Here is a 22,340-nt window from a genome sequence, read left to right as displayed (position 1 = left end):
GACAAATCTCAAGTCATTTGTTGCAACTGAGTCATGTTCTGTGGGGGTGGAAGTGTTCCTTACAGCCCTGCCCTGCCTTATTTAAATATTTAAACATTTAAATACAACAAGGAGCAGCAGGGCCAGTACCTTTTCTGTTGCTATATATCTCCAGTGTGGTCTGTTCTATATTAAATTCCTGTACTGGAAGGCAGTAAAGGTTAGTATTTAGAACTCCTGTGGCATTCATGCATGCATGGATAGCTCTCCCTGGCAGCTTTTTTCTTTAGGAAAGCACTTGGTCAGGTGCCAATGTCCAGCTTCCCTGGGACACTCTCAGCCCCTTAACCAGAGTGGTGACCTTGGGCCAGCCTGGCCACCGCCCTTCCTGTGATTCAGTTCAGCAGCTGATAATAAATGGATGTAGAATCTGACATTTTGGCAATACCTTTGGAGTGCTGCAGTGTTTGCCTTCTGGGCAGCGAGGTCCCAGGGCTGGGAGGTAGAGCAGGCTGCAGTCACTGAAAGCTTTGTCTCCGAATGGGCAGTGTCATTGTTGGTGGTGAAGAATGTCGTGTCAAAATGTGTTGAGATATTTGCCAGGAAATGGAGAGTCCATGAATGACTCGGAAGTCCTCTGTGACACAGCTGTCACGGCACTCAGCCTGCAGGCTGGGCTCTACAAGGTAGAGCTGTGCCTTCAAATTTATTTTGTTAATTTCTTTTGAAGGCACTTTTCTAGTAAAATTTCACCACAGAGTTTGCGACAAAGATGATGAAAGGTCTAGAGGGGAAGTCCTGTAAAGAGCAGCTCAGGTCACTTGGTTTGTTCAGCCTGGAGAAGAGGGGACTGAGGTCAGACTTCATTGGGGGCTGCAGCTTCTGCTCTGTGACCAGGGACAGGACCTGAGGGAGCAGCTGGAGCTGTGCCAGGGGAGGTTTAGGTTGGATATTAGGAAAAGGTTCTTCCCCCAGAGGGTGCTGGGGCACTGCCCAGGCTCCCCAGGGAATGGGCACGGCCCCGAGGCTGCAGAGCTCCAGAAGTGTTTGGACAGCCCTCCCAGGGATGCACAGAGGTGGGATTATTGGGGTGTCTGTGCAGGGCCAGGAGTTGGCCTGGACGATCCTTGTGGGTCCCTCCAGCTCAGGATATTCTGTGATTTCACTCTGTATTTCCTTTTAGTGTTCTGGTGTCTGACCAGAGATTTCACCCTTGCAAAAGGTAACACAGAGATGTGCTCCTGATCTGAGACAGTGCACACTGGAAGCTGGAAAACAGCCTTTGGAGTGGGTCTAAGGCTGCAGGGAAACCTTTGTGCCTTAGCAGCTGAGTTTCATTAGGCAGAGTGATCCTGGTGCCTTCTGCCAGCTGACAATCACCAGGTGTATTTGGCCGTTTTGCTAATGAAGAGAAGGATTATAGAAGGAGCTGTAATTCAACTAGGGAGCAGTGTTTGTCAGAGGATTTTATTGAGCTTGCAATTGCATTTTTCTTCATTACCATATCCTCAATATTTTATGGTTGTCTTTATGTCTGTTTTCATTGCCACCTGCTGCCTGCTCTGGGTGGGATAATCCTGTCCAGGAAAGAATCATCTTTACTTCAGCACTATAATGACAAACTGAGGGGGAAAAAAAAAAGGGTAAACTCAGCTTTCACTCTGCACATATTGTTCATGGCTGAAGGGTCCAGTTAAGTCAATGTCCAATTATATAATGAAGAGATAGTGATCTGTTTAGCTTTTTAGAAAATTAAATTCCACTGAAACAATATAACTGGGACTATAGAAGTAGGAGGAAAACTATTTTCCGTTCTGAAGCAGGGCTTTGTATAGAGCTGGGTTTTTTTAAACTCACTAACAGTAACTAATAACTTGTACATTATACAGCCCACACTGAGTCATTGTTTACTCAGGGAAATGACTTTCAACAGCCAGAATTGTTTGTGAAGTTTAATAACTAAAATATGCAGTTCTGTGCTTTACAAGGCTGCACACTATAATCAACATTTTGGAAAAAACAAAACCTGCTGCATATTTGCAACGCCACACAGCACTGCATTACAAATGGTGCTTCTGCAGCTCAGGTTTTGATCTGCAGTAAAAGCTGGTGTGGTTTGGAGAGAGGGAAGATTATTGCACAAATTAGTGTTGGGCTTTTCTAGAGTTTTATTGAACCTTCCAAATTAGAGACCAGGAAGCCTTGTTCTCTGTCCACACATCTTGTTTTAAATAACAGGTTGTCTTCCACTCTTAGGACTTTTGGAGTCTGTTTGAAATTGCCTCTTGTGCTTCTTGGGAGGGAAAGCCACACCTTTGCACCAGGAAGCCAGGAATTCTCTCTCTGACAGAATTGGAACTGAGACAGCAAAACAGATGTTTCTTTTGCCTCATTTGAGTGAGCACTGGAGTTCAGTTGTGAGCTTTTCTGCCTTTTCCTGACTCATTATCTGCTGTTCTGTGTTAGCATGGGGTTTTCTCAGAGATGTTACAGGAAACTTCCCTCCCCACCCACTGCACCTGTAAAGGTTTTAACAACAGCCAGGGTTTGTGTCCTGGGTTGGTTTTGGGGTACTGAACAAACAATGCCAAGTGTAACAACCAGCAGAGCACCCATTACATTTCTCAAGTAAACCAAGTGCTTCATTTTAAATAGTGTGTTCAAAAAGTTTATTTTTGACTTTTCCCAAAATCACAAGCTTTTTTGGAATTGATTTTGTTGGAAAATAGAAAGGAAAACTTTGGCTCGTGTGAAAATGAAGGCGAATACAAAATATGTGACTTGCAAAATCCTCATTTTATTTGTGCATGGATTTGTTTGCTCTTATAAGTGGGGGAGGGGATCAAAAGCAAGTTCTGCAGAGAAGTACAGAGTGTGTTTTTGTGTATGCCCGACCATAGCACTCTGTGGGAACACAGATGATATTTAATTCTGCTGATCTTCTGTCCAGAAAGTTGCTGGATAGGACCTGGGAACAGCAGCTTATGGAGCTATCAGCAAAGCTCAGAGCACTCAATTTTTACCATCCCAGAAATTCTCATGTTTTACTTTTATACTTCCATTAACACAACTGTACATTGTTGTGATAATCCTAGCAGGATTGGAATTACTGGGAGAGCCACCATGTTTCCTTGGGAATAAACCAAAGTTGTTCTGACTTCAAGACTGTCAAGGATGGACATGGGTTATTTCTGGTCAGCTGCGGTGTAGAAAAAGTATGGATGGACATATCAAGGTGAAACATGGTTGTTTGGAAAGGGAATTTACAAATTCATTACGTTCAGGGGGTTTGAATATTCTGTGCTGGCTGAAGGGGTGGGAGTGTGAGAGAAAACCAGGGGTTGAAAACCTGTGGGAAGCCAAAAGGAAAAGTGGAGGCTGAAAAAGGGTGGGAGACCAATAAGAAAAGCAGAAACTGAAAAGGAGTGGGAGGCCAACGTGGTGTGGGAGGTCAGCAAGGAAAGCAGAGGCCAAAAAGTGGAGGCTGTAAAAGTTTGATGGAGATAAAGATGCGGGGGAGGCAGAAAAGGTTGTGAGGCCAAATTAAGCCCATATCAGAGATCTGATGGATCTCATTTTTCTCTGTTTGGCCTCTACATCCTCCTGAAGAAGTGGACCCACAGACTATTCAGCTGAAGAAAATTAAAGCTGAGCTTTATGGAATAACTTGGGGACAAATGCCCATTGACTTTGCTCTTGTATTACTTCAGTTGGTGCTTAGTTTCAGCCCTTAAAAATTTGGTTTCCAGCAGAAAGCATATCTGTAAATTGTTTGAATCTTGATTGTAAAAGTAGTGCAGGTGAGCTGTAGTGCTGCCTGTCAGTTCAGTACCTTAAAATACTGTCCTTTAAGGTCACCAAAGAGGTGTCTCCTCAAGCCACAGAAGAAACAACACTCTCATGACTGCTTTTGCAGGGATTTGAGACAGCTAGGAGGAATTTAGGATAATTTATGTACATTCAAGAGGTATTTCCAAACCAGGTGTGTTAAAGTCCCTTAGAACTTTTAAGAAAAACAATGTAATGAAGAAGCACAGTGTCTTTTCTCTTTGCCTGATTTAATTAAAGAACACATGGGCTGATGGTTATGAGCCATTTACATATTAGGGTAAAGCTTTCAGATGTTATTTGACTCAAGCATAAACTAATGCGATTTGAGATATTTGTGTCTTGATACAAGGAAGAAGCATAAAGGAAAGAGAGAAAAAAAAAAAAGAGCTGCTCTTCTTGGAGACAAAACCAGGGCATGACTGGTGTTGGCAGCCTGGCAGGTAGTGAGTGCTGGGAGGGAGTGAGGACTTCCCTGCTGCTCTGGCAGACTGGTCATGAGGGCTCCATGTGAAGAGGAAATGTTGCAAGAGATGTGGCATTCTCTATGCAAAAAAAAAAAACTTGCACTGTGCAGGAGGCTGTTTGATGTCTCTCTCTTCAAACTGAAACCTGACTGGTTGCCAAATTGTCTTCTCTGAAGTTTCCGGATCTAGGTGGGGACAGGGGAGTTGCAACTGTAACCTGAATTTGTTCAACAGGCAGCTGCTGGTATCCAAACCCTTGCATTGGGAGGAAAATTCCACGAAGTGGCTCCGTGTAGGATGAGAATGTGAACTATGTCCAGGCTCACGGCCATGGAACTCAAAAGCTGTGCTCCTTCAACTGTTTATTTTTTTCTGGAGGCTTCAGTTTAGTTGGCTGTTTGTCACTGAGTGCAGTTTTGCTGGAATGCTGCTTGCCTGCCATCAGAATAGGGAGCACCTGTGAAAGGATTGTGGTGTCACCTGAGAGGAAGAAAATCAGTGTGCTGCAAGGGTGAGTGTACACATTCTGGAAAGAAATCTTTGTACAAGCAAGCTACTGCCTTCCAAGGAAAAATTAGCTTGCAACAGAACTTTTTATTTTGGAAAGGTAAATTCTGGTGTAAAGGTCTAAAAGTAGCTGTCAGCTTGGTAGCTGGTTGCCTGTTCTGAGCAGTGAATTTCTCTGTGCTGAACTCTTGAAAGTGCTTTTCAGGCCACACTTTCACTGGTCTCAAATTATCTTAATTGCAAACCACTTATCTGAACTGATGAGTAGTTAACACAAATGTGACACAGTGCTCATTAGAGTAGAAAATCAATCAGTGTTTAGTGTGGGCTGGATTGACATTTGTGGATTGATAGGGGATGGGAAGGTTCATTTGGGTCGATAAATGGCTCCGTGATGAGTGTGTGAAGTGAGCTGCTGTGCTTGCAGTCAGAATCCAGCAGCATCAGCCCTGCTTCCTAAGTGTCAGTTTTTGTGGAGTAGCAGAGCAGTGCTGGGGCATGGATCCCCACATGTCAGATTAGGTGATTTATGGTGCTGCTCCCCTGCTCCTGGAGCGCTGCAGCTGACAGGCTGCAGCCCCTGGTGGCTTTCCTGGGCTTGTCCCTGGGGCTGCTGGGGGTGATGCTGACTATGCATCACTTCTCCAGGATTTCAGTGCTCAAGGCATGAGTGTGTGCAGAGGGGAGGGGATGAACAAGCAGCCAGAGAGTCTTGGAGCTTCATGCATGTCACTTCCATGACAGGCCCTTTCTTTAGGATGTATTCCCCCAGTATCTAAGATAAGCTTATACTGACATAAGTTGTATTTAAAATCATAGAATTTGGAAGGGACCTTAAAGATCATCTTGTTCCATCTTTTACTAAACCAATTTAAATTGATTTCACTGTAGTTCTCCATTCCCTGCCTTGTACTTGCATCCACTCGATCCTTTAGTTAACACTTTGAAACACAGTTGGGAGAGCAGTGATGAAGAAAACATTTTCTATTTGTTTGGTTCCCTGAACTGCCTGGTCACAGAGCTGAATGGATCCTAGTCCCAGTCCAGAGGGGGAGAGGGCCAGGACAGGCACAGCTGGGACAGAGGATATGTCGCAGCAACATCAGCTGTCCAGGCCAGCTGACAGCAGCCTGGGACTGCCCTGTGGCACCTCAGAGGACACTTGCTGTGCCCTTTTCACCTAGGACAAGTGTCTGTAAGGTAATGATGTGGGAATGATGGCTTGTGTGGCTGTTCTATTCATACACTGCTGTGTTTTGATCCTTGAAGTCGGTGCCAGTGAGAAGTTTGTTTGCTGGAATATTCTGCAGTCACACTGGGGCACTTTTGTGCTCTGATGTGTGGGCTCATTGGCACTAAAATCTCCCAGCATGTGGATGTGGAGCTAGGCCAGCTGTTTGGAACATAAATGGTAATTAGTTGTTTTCTAAATGTTGGCTTTATCAAGGTTTACAAACAGAACAGACGATCTCCACTCCAGTGCTCCTAATGAGCATTCCCAAGCTCTAACAATTCCAGCTCCTAAGCAGTGCAGGAACACTTGCCCATGGAGTCCTGCACTGCTGGACTTTAATCCCCTTTAATGTGGTATCAGATCAGGTAGAGAGAGGCACTGATAAATCCTGCCAGGGTGCACACACTTGGACACAGAGCCAGGAGAATCTGGTTTCTATTCTGCCTCTTACCAAAGCATCCTTAGAGTGGCTCGGATCTAAAGCAGGGAGCAGAGGGGTCCAGTTGAGCACTGGTATCTGGAATATTTTGCTCTCTGTCTGCCCCTTCCCAGAGCATTGTTTTCCATGGAAGGAGGTTGGGAGAGCCAGTGCACTGAGGGTCAGGATGGGGGACACCTTACCCAGGTGAGGATGCAGGGATTCCCATTTTTGCCCTGCTTTGCACCAGGTGTAAAGATCCAAAGGACCTTTGAGCCCTGTGGGACTCTAACAAGGCATTTGTGGGGTGTAGTAGGACAAGGTTACTGTAGTGTGGTGTCTGAGCATGACGTGAGTGACACAGGCAGAAAGGCTAAGGGAGAAGGAATGAATTCTGCTGCCTAAACCTTCTGTGTGAGAGGTCAGATCTGGCTCTGTGCCCACTCCGGGAATATGTGCAGGTTCCTGCAAATTGTTGCTGTCACCACCAGCAGTGGCACACAAGGAAACAAAATTTCAGAATGCCATCCTGCAGCAGAGACCTCAAGGGGCTATTTCTAGACGGAATTGAAGCTCCATGTGATGTGGTGGACTGTAGCCTCATTGTGAGGGTAGAAAACAACCACAAAAGTGGTTTGCACTGGAATTCTTTATGCTGTAGTGGGCAGCTGGATTCAAATGTTTTGGAGCTTTGCTCCTTTTTGATGCCATACTAGCGCTGTGGGTGAAGAGGCTTCACAACCAGCTGTCACCCAGCAGGTGAGCTGGAGTGGGTTAGCACTTGGATAAATGAATTTTGTGCAGAAGCTACCTGCGTGCAGCTTCTCCTGGGACCCATCAGCTGTTGTGGAATTTGTCAGCTCACCAGACAAGTGTGTGCTGCCTCTCACACACACCAGGAATCCCGAGAATGCGAAGGGCTCTCAGATTCCAGCCCTCTATAGCCCTTCCCCTCCTGCTCTAGGGGCTAGTGGAAGCAGGAAGGAAGGTCAGGCTCGAACTCCAAAGTCGGAGGAGAGGAATTTGTGGATGTGTAGCAGATAACGCCCATCACTCACTGGGCTTTGCCACTCCCACTTCCCCCTCCCTTGTGGAAAGTCTGATTAAAGCCAGCCGCTCCGCCCTGGCTGGCTGAGCCATACATCCATGCACAAATGCCAGATTCTCTTCATTCCAGGCTGCTGACTTCAAGAAGGACTTGCTCTGACAAGCTGGAAATGAGGGCTGGCAGCTTCGTCTGCAGCTCAAAGGCTTTATCTCTCTTAGACACTCTCCCTAACATTTCCCACAAACACCGCTCTGCTGGTAGGAGCTGTTGCACACACAGGATCCATCAGGCACTTATGAATAAAGCCTTACCTTGTGTAACTCTCCTCAGAACAGGCAAGGAACACTTCACAAAGCACTTGGCACCGGGCCCACAGCAGAGCTTGCTCGCCTTGTGCTTCAGCCTCATTATCTGGGGAGCAGTAGGAAGAGTCAGCTCAGCCTTTGATTCTCTTGTCCCCCTACCAAGCACTGGTGTTCTTTCCCCCCACAAAAATCCTACAGTCCAGCCTTCATCTCCCGCTTGGACTATTTCCATCAGCTGAAAGCTGGCAGCTTTCCATCATCTCCAGCTTCCACAGCATATTCTGATGGTTCTTCACCTTGGCCTCTCCTCCCTCTCTGAACTCCCACCTTCACTCCTGCCCCACTTCTCCATGACAAGTCCTTTGACTTCCAGAATTGTCCTGGCTCCAGCAGCAGCCGCTGTTTCCCTGCTGTTGCCTCCCAGCGTTGTTGCCTCACTGCTCCATGAGGGATGCCAGCTGTGTCCACCTGTTAGGGTTGTTTTGCATGTGCCTTTAAGCCAGCTGCTTCTGCTGCCTTTGCAGCCTTGAACCTGGAATATTCACATGCCCTGGCCTATCTCAATCAATTGATGATTGATTGAGATCAATCAATTGATGATGAACTCAGCCTTCACTAAATGCTTTCCCAGGGTGGAACCTATTTGAGAGATGCAATAATGGTTCTAGAGACCCTGTGCCAGCAATTGCAAGATGGCCAAGCTCTTCTTTGATTGCTGTTTGTGGTTTCAAAATCAGTATTAGAGCAAGTGTACTTTTACATTCATATATTTAACATGTGAAATTGAGATAACCTTAAGCTTGATGCAGTAAGGTGTGCACCCTCATATAAAAATTTATCATAAACCAAATTTGAGTCATCATCATGGTTGTCACATGATTTCTGCTTAAAAGGGCATCTTTGATGTCATCATCATATTGCTTCAGAAGCAGCTTGTCTGTGTTATTTTAGGTTTTGGATGGTGTGTACATGTCTATAGCTTCTAAAAACCATAAGGCCAGTGTCAAGCATCTGCCCAGCACTTCACAGATTGCACAAGTAGCTGGTAGCAGACAAAACTCTTTTTTTTGGTCTGATTTTTGAGGGAGGGCTGTTACCACAGGGCCTTACAACTGATCCTGTTGAGCAGAAAAGTGATTCCACTTTCTGGACATTGTGTGAAATAAGACTTGTGAAACAAAAGCTCTAATTTCCCTTTATGATGCTTGATCCAGAGCACACAGCTCTGGAGCAGCAGGATATGAGAATTAGAATAGTTGTTGCAGTGAGGATTTTGAACAAGAAGCAGGCATGAAGTACCCAAAGCATTTAACCTCTGTGTTTTATTAATCCTGGAGCAAGTGTAATTTAAAGTGGCACCTCTATAATTGATGAAGTATCTTTTACCATTTGTTTAATTACCAGTTTCAGTGTCTAGAAAGCAGCAGATCAATAATTTACAGTGATGAACTTCCCTGTGTCTCTGTTTTTCTGCTGCAGCCATGAAAACAGCTCTTGAAACAAACCCTCAAATACTGAAGCTTTCCTTTAGGTGATATAAAAGAGCTTAACCCTTTTTTGTGCCACAGGTGCACTCCAACACCACTGAAGCTGAGGGCAGAGCACTGACCTTGGCCAGGCAGGGTTAATTTAGGGCTTGCCCTGCATGTTGTATCAGCTCTCAGCTTTTTGCAGCCTCGTCTCATTGTCGGAGACTGATGAAGGCTGGGCTCCTGTTGTTGCTGTAACAGCAGATGCTGCTGCCCTGGCATTATGAGAGTTGTTAAAACAGAAAATTTAGGCTAATGAACCAAAGCTGCTGCCTGTGGTTTATAAGTATTTCTTACATCATGGGATTTGATAACAAATGTTGACTTTCCTATGTGAAATACCTATTCTTGAGACTCTTGGATCCTTCTGTCAGGTTAGAGCTAAGATGCCCTCATGGTCCTGCAGCATCTCTCCAAGGGGACCTACAGGACCTATACCTGTCAAATCAGAGGGAAAAAGGTGTTTCCTTCCAAGTGGGATGGGCCTTCAGACAGGTCCTGTTGTGGTCCTGGCTGCCATGGACAGTGGGCTTTCCTTAAAGGGTGTCAGAGCAGAAGATGTAAAGACACCCAGCTTCCATGAGATCTCCAAATCCATGCATTTCCAGCAGGATGGTGCTTCCCCTTTCCTGTCTCCTGCACTTAGGAGTGCCAATTCTCATCTTCTGATGGATGCTGTGGGACAGTTGGCATTTCTGTTAATGTCACAACTGTCAATTCCTTCAGGATCTCTCCGTTGAGTTGGAGCTCACAGCCCAGAAGAAGCTTTTATTTATAAAGTAGGTGTAAAGGGTCATGAGGAAGATTCCTGGGCCTGTTGTGTCAGCCTCAGCAGGGTTTGTGCAATTTTGCAACCACCCAGTGCAGGACTAGGAGTAAATCAGACAGAGAAAGAAAAAGGGTTTGGACCTAACCACAGCTGGGGAATGAATGTTTCCATTCTCTGCACAGACCCATGTTTATCCAGATGTGGAACACGCATTCCTGAGAACCACAAAGGGATGGACTCCTTGGTTGTTCTTTATTGTCTTTGTTTCTGATTAAACTGATGTCTCTGATAATGCAGAAAATATTGAAAATGCAGAGAGCAGGACAGTGTAGTTCTGAGTGAGCGGGGAGTTGAAACTGTCTTGGAGATATTCCTTACAATCCAAAGGGGGCTAAGTTGCAAGCCAATGATTTATTTATTTTTTAACATCAATGTCATTATTACTGCTTCTTTTACATTAAAAAAATCTTAATTTAAGGTGGTTTTGATCCAACAGTAATGTCAGTTTTAAACTCTTGGAAAACAATATCCTGGATTGTGTGAGTACAAGCTGATGCATGTGGACATAGGATATCCTTCTGAAATTATGGCTGTGTTTTCCAGGCAGCCTGGAACACTTTTGCCATCATGATGGCAACTCATAGTTCCCTGTGGATGTTAAGTGATGATAAATCTATTTTGGGATAAAAAAGATTCACCAAAGCATTAAAGTCTTTTTACCACAGGCTCTTTGGGGTGCTGGCAGAGCAGTCAGGAGGAGATGACCTCAGCCAATACCCTTCATCTGGTGGCTTTTCCCCTCCTTTTCAGCAGGAGCAGAGCAGGCAGGGGAAAGGGAAGCAGCTCAGACATCAGCTGCAATATCATCTGCCCACGTGCTCAGCTCAGCTGCCAGCCCTGAGCCTGACACGCTGCCAGGGCCAGTCTCACTGCCTGGCTCCTCTCCTTCCGTCTGCCTTTGGAAGCTGCTCAGGCCCTTCCTTTGAGCACAATCTGGAATTTCTACAGCTCATCCAATATTCTTATTTTGGGTTCATGATCTAGTTGTTGAAACTCTTGCTTTAAACTTTTCATAGGGTGCTTGTGCCCATCACAATCAATGTAAAGTGCTCTTTGTTCCCTTACAAAGGAGGGTTTGAAAGAAGTTCAGTATCATGTGTGTCACTAATAGTTTTGTTAGAACTTATTTATAACTTTTCACTGCCCCAAAATAACTGCCTGCCTTAGGCCAACAAAGTCAGTTTGGAACAGAGGAGAGAAAAAAAAAAAAAAAAAAAGAAAGTGGTGGTGGAAGTACAAATTGTGCCTGTAAACTCTTCACTTACAAATCATCAAATGCGAAACTGCTCCACTTGTCTGAATGTCCAGAGTCTGAATGTGCTCACAGAACTTAACTCCACTTGGGATTTGGAGTTTACTGCAGAATTGCTACATTTGCTTTAAAGGAGGGTCACACCCAGAAGAAAAATAAGAACTTGTTGCTCCCAGGTATCACCCGTCACTTGCAGGTTGCTGACTTGGCTTTTTTCCCTTAAGGAACCTATGGATATTACATGGAACAAACCTATGGATATTACATGGAACAAACCTATGGCAGATGCAATTGTACCAATACAAAACGTTGCTCATAGCAACGTATCCCTATATTTTGGGTACAAATTACACTGATATCCCAGATATTACACTGATATAAACATCTTTATCCTACTATAAACTGTCCATCCTAAGGGATTTTGCTGTTACAGTAACACTAGAGAGGAGTAGGGTTAGTTATGTGTTGGGGCATCACTCGTGTACAAACTAGTTTATAAAAAAATCCAAATTTAAGGAAGTATGTTCCACATGTGAGCTTCTCTCCTGTGCTTTTCAGGCAAGTTTTAGATATTTGACCTTTATTCTTCTGACTTTGGAAGCTTGAATATACTCATAAAATCTAGATATTACCTATGCTCCAGTCTCCACGTAACAGAAAAGTTCATGGCTTTGAAAACAAATTAGGAATTCCACGATGGCTTTATTCAAGCTTTATGAAAAGCTCCGTGCTGCCTTAAAAGAAACAGTTTCATTTGGCTGTTTTGGAGGGAGGTATTTCCTTTTTAAATTGTTTTTCACAGTACCAATGATCTGGTTTTGGGTGTGGTTTATTTTAATGCAAAGCTACATTGATGAAAGATGTGAATTAAAAGAAAAAAGGACAGGAGAGGTCAGTCAAGTTTAATTGTTTCCTATAAAGCAGTCTGATACAGGATTTAGTAACTGGATTTCTGTAAAATGATGTGTGTTGGCACAGTTAAGAACGATGTCTTTCAGGTTTCAGCCTTCCTTAGGTTTCAGATTTAACCAATTAAAAGAAAGTAAAGCAACTTAAACATTCTGTTTTAGTGCTGGCAGTTCTAAATAGACAATTCCTGTATTTAGAGAAGAATTTTGCAATCACTGGGGGCACAGGCGAGGCTTGGGATCCTGTCAATACAGCAATAATAGGGGTGGTTGAACTCTGCTTTCAGACTCTCAGTCTCATACCTGTGATTCTTCTCAACTTTTTACAGCCAAGACAAATATCTTATTTCTCCTGGACCTGACTTTGAAACTGAGCAAACAACTTAGTGACTGCATCCTTGGAGCTGGTATGAAAAATAAACAGGGAATACAACAGTGTTAGGGTCCAGGCTTACAGCTGAGACTTTGTACTGGCTTAAATCCCCAGGGAACTCACTCCCAAAAATGTTTTTTCCAAATTTAACTTCCAGATACCACTGACCACAAGCCATACCAGCAGAGGCCATCTTGCTGAATTGCTTTATAATTGTTATGGAGCAAGTATTACACGAGAAAAGAGGCACAAGAGCATTTAAAATAAGAGCTGTCTTGTAGCTGTTTTTCTCTGAGTCATAACCACTTGTGTTTCCCAGCTCTGAAAAACCTGCCTGTTGCCTGCACTCATTTTCCCCCTTGCTGTGCACTCAAGGATATGAAGTATTTAACAGGACAAAAATTAAAGGTCAGTCTAAAAATCCTCAGAAATCAAGATGTCCCTAAAGATAAAGTCCAACATGAGACATCCTCTTGGCACAGAAGTGCTGCATGTCCTGGAAAGCTTTGAGTGCACACCCTTTTCTGGCTAGGTGTTGTGGGGACAAGGACCAGGTACAAGCAGCTGCTGAGATCCTGGTGACACTGGAGGAATCCTGTGGAACAGTGCAGGGATTTGGGAATAATTGGGAATCTCAGCTGTTTTCATGGGGTTGTGAAGCTCCTGATGCTGTGATGTAGAGAGAGCTCTGCTGTCAAACTTTACCATCAATGACTCTTTCACAAGGGTGGCCTGGGTTGGTTGTTTTTTTTTTTTTTTTTTTTAAGGCTCTCACCCTAAATTTGCTGTGGCAAACTGACCCTTGCAACTCAAGGAGGTCTCACCAGCTGACAGGAAAATGTTGGCTGGGATTTGGCCTCATGTTCCCCTGGAAGCTGTGTCATTCTGCAGGGGCTGGGGGAAGACACATAGGATGTGGCAGGGCTACAGATACAGAATTATTTGTACATTTTGTCACAAACATCTCTTGCTGTCAGGGAGAAAAAAAAAACAAACCAACCCAAAACTCTGGGTGATAAATCTGTTTAGCAATTTATATTGTGCTCATTTCCGTGGCTGTGTCAGACTGTGTTTGCTCAGCAAGCTGCCCTGCACTGGGAGCTGGGAGCTACTGGCCTTATCCAAAGACAAAGCAGAGATGGAAAGATACCCCTCACTGGGGATCACGGGGAAACGTTCCAGTTTTATCACTTTACCCAAACAAGGCCTTTGTGAGCATTGTTGTAGGAACTCCCTTTCATTTGTATAAGAAGGAGGAAAATCTGTCCTTTAACTGAGCTTGCAGTTTTGGTGTCTGCTGAAGGGATGGGGAAAAGTGTGTGTTGGAGCTACAGCTCCACACCAGTGCCTCCGACAGCTCTGCTGGGACGTGCACAGCTGCCTGTAGCTGCCAAAACTCTTGGCCTAGGAGACATTAATTCCTGCAATTTTGTGGGAACCCTGCAAAAATGAACTTAAATGGTTCCCAACGTCTTTACTGTTTAAACCAAGATGAGAAAGAGAACTGTCCAGTTCATAAAACACAGCAGCAAACTTGTGCTCCATGGATCTGAAGGGCAGGAAGGGGAGCTCTCGGCCTGCCCTCTGCATCAGCACTGCCTGTGTCGTGCTTTAGGATGTGGTTGTGTCTTTTCCTGCCCTTTCCCAATCAGAGACGTGCTCAGCTTTGCTTTGCAGGTGTTATTTTACAGATTTAAAAATCTGTTCTGTCTTTTTCCTGCCATGGTGAAAAGCAAGGGCATGATAGAAGGACAGAGCAGCTCTGATTTGTCCATTTAGTTGCTATTTTGGGCTGTAGGACAGGACCCTGCTCAGCAGAGGAGTCACAGGTGAAATTCTGTCCCTGTGTATGGAGGGGAGCCCGGGATGTGCTCGTTTCCCCTGATGTGTGAGCAGCCTGGTGTGTCCCTCCTCAGTATTCCTGCACATCCTTCTCCTCCAGACTGCAAACAGTTTAGTGCTGATCTGGCCTTATATAGTAATTTCCTATTATTAGAAACATTTCCTTGGGATCTTGCTCAGGGAGTAGCAGAGGGAAATCCTGTTTCCTTCATCTAACTTGCAGGCAAAGCACCAGTGCTCACTCTTTCCTTATCTCATGTGGATGGAACAAGAAGTTTTTGTTGTGATATGCTTTCCAGCCTTAAGCCCTTTCTAACACTGAGCCTCTTTTCAGAAATGCAGGAAAAGAAATGGGAAGGAATAGGAATTGTCAGTCAGCAGTGTGAGCTGTAAGGTTTTGTCTGCAGCCTATGCATTCCCTGTTCTTTTTCATCGTGTTTTCCTCACTCAGATTCAGTCCTTCCTTTGAAAAACCAACTCTATGTTTCATGCTGGGTTGTGTGAAAAGTAGTGTGCTAGGATGTTTCACCTGAGAGTGCCAGGGATGGGCAGGCAGCCAATGGCTGTGCTAAAAAAGAGGAACAACTTTAAATTAAGGAAGGAGAAGTTTTTGTTCTGCGTGCGACAAGAACCTGTTTTTAAAGGCGAGACTGGTGACTGAAAGCACGGAGATATGCACAGGCTTTGAACACTTAATTTTTCCTGTGAAAACATTTTTTCCCCTTAAAAGGAAGATGTAGGTCCTGCCACTGGGAGTGACTGTTTGGAAAGTCAGTCGGGAGGAATGCACATCAGCTGAACTAAGTCAGGCTGTTTGTATTACCAGCTCCCTCCAAACCCTGTCTCTGCCACAGGGAGCTTCTTAAAATGATTGTGTCAGAGCAGGGCCAGAGCAATCACAGGGAATTTAACTGTTGGGTTTAAACTTTGTTGTTGGAGTCAGTGCAACAATTGCTGTTGGGATCAGAGTGTGTTTGTAAAATCAGGGAAACCCTGACAGGGCCGCAGCGCCCGTGAGCGGGAGCAGCCACGGGGATGAGACAAACTGGCATCACATTAAGGGCATCTGGTAATTATAAAGTGGGACTTTGTTCTGATGGCCACTGTCAAAGCCAGCCAGCCATTTCTGTTTCACTGGCTCAGCAGAAAGCAACAACAAGGAAAATTTATCGTAATTTGTTAGATTAACCCAGTTTCTGTTTTCGCTCACGTCACAGACCCAGAATTATTGTGTGTGTGCGGGAGCCATAACTAAATACAAGCCCGTCATATGTACTTTTTAATCCATCACCAGGGGCATCAAAACAGGGAACAGCACTGGCAGAGAAAGTGTAGGAATCCGAGGAGACGTGTGCATCTCCATTTTTTGTAATATTCCTTTTTTTTCCCTATTTATTTGTGAAAGAGTGAGCTTGGGAAGAGAAGAAGTTCGGTGTTCTCACTGACGAAGCTTTCTTGGAACAGACAAAACCAGTATTGACAGTTTTAGGAATTACAAAGCATAAATTAGAATCCAAAATAATAATCTAAATACTCTTTGTCTTCTGGTTTTTGAACCCTTTTGGCCACACCTCACTATTTTTACAGTTTTGTCTGTAACCGTGCAAACACCTTCACACAGAATCGAGGAATTCAGTCAACTTGTGATGTCATGAAGTTTGCAGTAAAATGAAGGAACTTTCATCATCTTGAGGCACCTTTTGAGTGAGTATAACGAGCTTTTGGTTTAACCTTTCTAGGTGTGAAGTTTCATGACTGTGCAGGAATGTTGTGTCTCCAGGGGCTGATATCCTGTGTTCAAACCTCTGTTCCTGACTACTTGTTTGGAGCACTCTTGCAAGGGGAAGAGGAGATGAATTAATCCAAAAACTCGGTAGAAAAGAGAATTCTTAGCAGAACGAATGATGAAGGGAGGAGGTTCTGCCTTGTTATCAAACCTGTTACAATATTTAGCTTTGGCTCTTTGGCAGAGTGTTGACTTATTGTTACCCTGCACTTGAATGTTCATCCTCTTCTGGACACAGGGTGTTTTTCCTAAGCAGTGGGATAAATGTCCCTCAGAATCCTCAGCTTCTGCTATAGGGTGTTTTAGGAATGTGAGGCATTTTAAGCAGTTTCAGATCAGGATAATCTGTACAGCAGGACACGTGACAGGTTAAAGACATTTCTATTTTTTGATTAAGATGTTCCTCTGACCTGCAAGAGGAAGGGCTCTCAAATTCCTGGCCTGTTTAGGGTGGTTTCTTTCCCATGGTATTTTTGCCAAGTGCTTTCTAATTATGGAATGTGTCTTATTCTGTAGTTCTTTTGCAAGGCAGAAATAAGGAATATTATAAAAATCCAGAAGGAAGACACGCACTGATAGATGTACTTGACACCTTTTGGAATAACACAGATGTGACCCACGTTGATTTTTGAATAGCATGAACCCAAGGCAGCATTTTATACCTCCAGATTTATATTTTGCAGTAGAACCTGCACAGCAGAGGGGAGCACTGATGGTGTTTTCATGGGGCCAAACTCTTTATTTTTTCAGCAGAGCCACTGCTTGCGGGTGTAGCTTAGCAAGTCACGCTCAGCTCTGCGAGCCTGTCGGAGCAGGGCTGACAGGAAAGGTTTCCAGTCCCCTTGCTTTGAATGTGAAATTTTATGCAGGGAATCAGCTGCTTATCTGCAACGAGCAGAGCAATCCCAGTGCTCTAATCCAGGGTTTATATGAGTCACTTCTAACTGGTGAGGCCTGGAAAACTTGATTCATCCCTCGGCCTGTAGTTGCCTGTTGTAGTGAGCCAGACCTTGCCAGCCATCCTCAGCAGAAATCACAGACAAGGGCTGGGCTCTGCTGCTGGAAAGGAAGAGTCTGGTTTTATCACCTTAATAATCCAGGATCAAGATCTTACAAAGTAAAATTATCTCTGCTTTCCAACTTTTTTTTTTTTCCCCTCCTAATTTAGGCTAACCCACATGTAGGAGTGTTTTCCTTGCCAGCAAAAGCTGGGCAGTAGTTTGGCTGCAGAAAAAAAGCAGTTTGAGTAAAGGTCTTTCCAGTGAATAAGTAAATAAAAGGGTTCTCCTTCATGGAAAAAAACCCAAGGGAAATGTGTAAAAAATGTACTTCTAAGTGTTGGGCTGTTGTATACTCTTTTCTTATGTGGCATTTTCAGTGATGAGATGTGATCTGAGAAGTGTTAGGAGGTGTAAACTAGGGGAAAGGTGAGATTGCTTATGTGAAGATAACTCTGCTAATACTTAAAATTGTCACAGGAGTTTTACTGAATCTGTTTGGTTACAATTAGACTGATTTGAGGAGTGCTGGTGGAGCACTGACATTCTCGTCCTGAAGAATTAGAGCTGCCAGGCCACAGCTTTAATTATGCTTGGAAAACTGGCTCAGGGCTCACTGTTGTGTTTCAGTAATGGCTAATGTGGCTCAGTTTGGGAAATGGAGTTTATATTACCTTTGATCTTACCTGTGCACAGGAGAGGGGCTTGGAGTAGTGTCCATTTCCTTCAGTGCCAGCCCAAAGCTAAACCCTCCTTTGAGCCACATCCTAAAGCCGCTGCCATTAAAAATTCACCCAACTGAGATAAGAAATGAATGAAAGTCCTGCCAAGCAGAGTTGTGCAAGAACCACAAATAATGTTCAAAATGGAGGCTGAGAGGGCAGAGGAGCTGTGGCACTGCAGTGCTCTCAGCAGTCAAGCTCCATCCCAAATGCTTGGCACATTCTGCCTGTGCCAAGTGACATCCAGCGCGGCCGGGATCTCTGGGATCGCTGCCTTGGGCCAGAGCTAATTAGAGGGGAGTGCTGCACCCAACCACTGACAACATCTGCTACGTGTGTTTGCTTTTAAATAGCCTCCTCTGTGAGTAGGTTGAAGCTTTTTAGCTTTTTGCTCTAAATCTTTCTGCTTCAGAGCTTGACTTTACCCTTCCTGTAACAGAATTTGTGGTGGATGCGTTTTGATAAGGAGGAAAAAAACAAAACAAAAAACCCTTTAAGCAGAGCTGAGTGCAGAAGGTGCCAGTCATGAAACATCAGCAGCTGAGCTTGGGAATCATTCCATGGCTCTGCATGTTCAGTGGTTACAGAACCTTCCTGACAGCCCATACTGGAATTATCTGAGATACCTGAGGGATGGCATCCTCTGTAACAGATTTATATCTTTATTTGCACTCCTTTGAGGATGGATGCACAGCTTAGTCCATTGAGGAACAAAATAATTAATAAAATCATAGAATAATTTTAGATTGGAAAGTACTTGTGGAGATCTCCGGTCCAACCTCACTTCCAGGCAGGACCAATTAAGATCAGGTCGCTCAGGAATTGTCTGGTTGAGTTTTAAATATCTCCAAGGATGGAGTTTCACAATTTCTTGGGCCCTCTGTTCCAGTATTTGACAGCACTCACTGGGAAAAAAATTTCCCAATAACCCACTGGAATTTCCCTTCTTCCAGCTTGTGTCCATTGTCTCTTGTTCTTTCACTTCCCCCCTAATGCTAGTGAAGGCTGTACAGTATTTTTGTCAAAATGCTCTTATCTCGGGGAGGTGGGTGGGAAATGAGGGGAGGTTTTCACACTCTTGGTCATAAATAATTTTATGTGAACGGAAATAATTTTACCAGAACACTGATGAGCTCAGAGACAGCAAAGTGTGCAACTTCTGTTTGCGAGGGCTGGGGACTGAGGGCAGCAGTGCCTTCACTGTGTCCTGTAGAAGGCTCTTACTTGGTAGTGCAGGTGATTTTGTAATGAGGACCTCAGAACTTCCAGGTGTTTTGGTGCTGGATGTCTCCAAAGGAATCTGGAATAAAATACTGCTGAGCCAGGTTGGACAGGGCAGCCTGGTCTGATGGAATGGGAAATAGGTGAACTTTAAGGTCCCTTCTAATCCAGACCATTCTGTGATTCTAAATCCTGGTGAAAGCAAACTGCATCCAACCCTGGACTCTTTGTGGTCCTTTGATTTTCCGAGGAGGTGATTCCAAGTGTAATGTCAGTGCCAGGACTGGGGCTGTGTGTTTGCTGTGTTTGGGGTGAGCTGGGAGAGGCTTTGGGGAGCCCTGTCCATGTTGCTGCTCCAGGACAATAACTTGCTGTTCCAAAGCTCATCTCTTCCTGTCTGCTGGCTGTGGTTTGTGTGCTGGGCTCGGCCCCAGGTTTTCCAGCGCCTGGGATTACTTTTCTTTCCGTTTTTCCCTGTCATTGGGCAGCGGGAACTCCGCAGGCAGTGCAGCTGACTTCCCCGGGACTGCCTCTCCTGGGCTGCGCACGGCGGACTCTCCTCGCTGGGAGGGGAGTTCTCCTTCTCCTTGGAAAACGCCCTCTCCAGATGCTCCAGTAGGAGCTGGTGGGAGGGAGGGAGTTCTGACTGCGCTGAAAATGCCATGAAAAAAAAATAAAAAAATAAGGCAACTGACAGAAGAGAGAACTTGCCCTCAGATTGCCACTTTTTGCAGCGGCGTAAACGAAGGCTCTGCAAGGGCTGCGGGAGCTGGCGGGAGGCAGAGATGAAGTTCAGAGGCGGGGTAAGGTTTATTGAACTCCTTTGGTGGCTTTGCAGCTTTCAGATGTGTGTCTGGTCTCAGAAGAAGAGAGGAGAAGCATTTTCCGGGTTTCAGCAGGAAAGTGAAATGCTTTGAGAAAGATCCCCTCATTGGGAAGCTATGTGAAAGGGGGTGAAATTGGATAAAAAGCCAGGGAATACCTGTTTGGAGGAGGAAGCCAAGGTGGGAGTTGAGAAAGTGGGAAGAGAGGGGGGAAAGCTGTGCTCTGCTTTAGGAGGGAAGAAAGGGTGGAGCTTTCACTTGGGCACAAGGATGTGGAGGGACCCTCCTGGAGCTGGGCTTTGCTGCTGTCCTTCTCAGGGCTTGTGTCTCCATTCCTGCCTGCCTAGGGAATGGCAGGAAGTACCCTCTTAGGGATTCATCGCCACTCAGTTCCTCCAGGCTCTATTTTAGTGTAGGAAAACGTTGTCCATGTTTTAGCAGCAGCCAGAACGCCTGGCCCTGTGTCCTGCATGGCAGGACAACCCCGAAACTTGGGAGGAGTTTGTGGCAAAAGATTGAGAGGAGTGGGATTGTTACCTGGAAAAACAGATGAGTAGGAGAGGAAGATAAAAAAAACTAACAACAGAGAACACAGAGCTCCTTCTTCTGTGTTGTAGCATAGGAGCAGGGACACTGAGTTAAGCTAAAAGTTGCCAAAGAGATGCAAAGATTATTTTCATACAATGAATAATTGGGCCATGGAATTCACTGACTCTGGAAGATGCTGAGATCAAGAATGAGGGAGTGTTATAAAAAAGTGTGTGGGCTTTTGACTGGATAAGAATGCTCAAGGCTTTAATTGGTAAAGTGACCAAATTTAGGAAGAGAAGGACTGAAAACGTCACGTCTGTAGATTTGAGCAATTCTCTGTGGAAGAAGAGTTAGCATGGGGCTGTGTGTCCCATACCTGCTCAGTCCAGACATCCTTGCATATTTTCACAAATATTCTGGTGTTGACCACTGAGAGAGTGATGAAGGGAAGGGCAGAGCCTTTGGATGACCTCCTGAGTCTGTGGAAGTGGAGGTGACAGGGTTCGAGAGGGTGTTTCTGCTGGCATGTGGGGTGCTGGGGCCAGCACCTTTGCACAGCTGTGGGCCTGGAGAAAGGTTGTCAGAGGTGGTAATGAGAGTGTGACAGGCAGAGGTGGTGTCTGGGGTGGTGTTCTCCGAGGGAACTGTGGGTGTGGAAGTGCCCTTCGCATGCCCCGGGAATGCTCTGGAGTTCTGTTTGGAAAGTTTGACTCTCAGAGAGACATCGTGGCCTGAGAGGGTTGTGTGGGGGGTGTGGAATGCAGTGGGGAAGGGCTGGGAGTGGGGTTGGCAGTGGGACACCAGCAGGGCTGGGCTTTCCCAGGGCAGTGCAGCAGGGAATGGGGCATAGGGGGGCACATGCAGGCCCTGGCTCTTAATGTTTGAGTTTCTGCCACCCTTCACCTGCGCAGTCTGATCTGGAAATCAGCATCAAAACTCACTTGAAGGGGCAGCAAGCTGAGGTTTTGCCTTTTTTTAATGCCTTTTTGCAATCTGTTTGTCCTCTGAAGCTGCTGTGGGAGGCCCAGGCCTGTGGGCACAGGTCTCCTGAGCAAACTGCCACCAGCAACGTCTTTTAACCAGCAGCAGCTTGTGCCATCTGTTCAGGAGCAAAAATGTCAGCTCCCTAAATATAGAAATTCTGTGTATTTACTTTTCCAGCCCTGGTGATCTTTCTGGTTTGCCTAGTTCATTTTTCTTACTGCCCTTTTATATTTAGCCTGGTGATTGAAATATCATTACCCCTCTTAAGGGTAAACATTTTTCCTGTTCTTCAAATCAGTGCTAATTGCTTATTTCCTTACTCATCCCCCCCCCAAAGTAAAATCTAGAAGGTATAATTATATTATAAACATTGAACAAATAATATTATCTGCTTATTACCTGTATTTCAATTTGTCCCTACTCAAAGTATGGAAAACCTCAAAAGAAATTACTTTACAAGAATTAGTCAAGGATGTAGCATTTCTATCTCTTTAATAGGATTTTTTTTGAATAGTGTATTCTGGAGTCCCATCCTTCCATATGGTTTAGGATGGGAAGTATCAGAGGGAGAACCAAGGTCTGAGTTCCCTGACTCCAGACATTCCATTGTTGGTGATGTATTGGTCTAAAAGAAGCAAGAATAAAAAGTAATTCTAAGAAATGATCCTTGAGAGGCAGCTGCAAGTTCAAGTTTTTCTCTCCAACTCTGCTGGTCTGGGTCACCAGAGTTGTTACCTGGTTTTGATCCCCATCCA

General features: G+C 44.9%; 1 protein-coding gene across 6 annotated transcripts in view; it reads left to right on the top strand.

The window, feature by feature from the left end:
* The window catches only part of MYO1C (myosin IC), a 50,972-nt gene that overhangs the window by 5,109 nt on the left and 23,523 nt on the right, over positions 1-22,340 (top strand). The window contains exon 1 of one of the 6 annotated variants that reach the window (XM_042026112.1): positions 4,540-4,785. The exons of 3 other annotated variants lie outside the window; for them this stretch is intronic. Coding sequence is in view for 1 of the 3 variants with exons in the window: in XM_042026111.1 (XP_041882045.1) it covers positions 20,032-20,049 (18 nt within the window). In the remaining 2 variants the exon portion in view is untranslated. Of the gene's footprint in view, positions 1-4,539; positions 4,786-16,148; positions 16,224-19,862; positions 20,050-22,340 lie in introns of those variants that run through there. 2 more of the 6 variants (XM_042026113.1, XM_042026111.1) reach the window with 2 other exon arrangements.

This window comes from Corvus kubaryi, unplaced genomic scaffold (genome assembly GCF_017639235.1).
Source record: "Corvus kubaryi isolate FWS band 111438036 unplaced genomic scaffold, C.kubaryi_AGA036_p1.0 37284, whole genome shotgun sequence".
Classification (NCBI taxonomy): Eukaryota; Metazoa; Chordata; class Aves; order Passeriformes; family Corvidae; genus Corvus; species Corvus kubaryi.
Note: the sequence above shows the minus strand (reverse complement) of the source record. Positions and strands in the feature narration are given on the sequence as shown.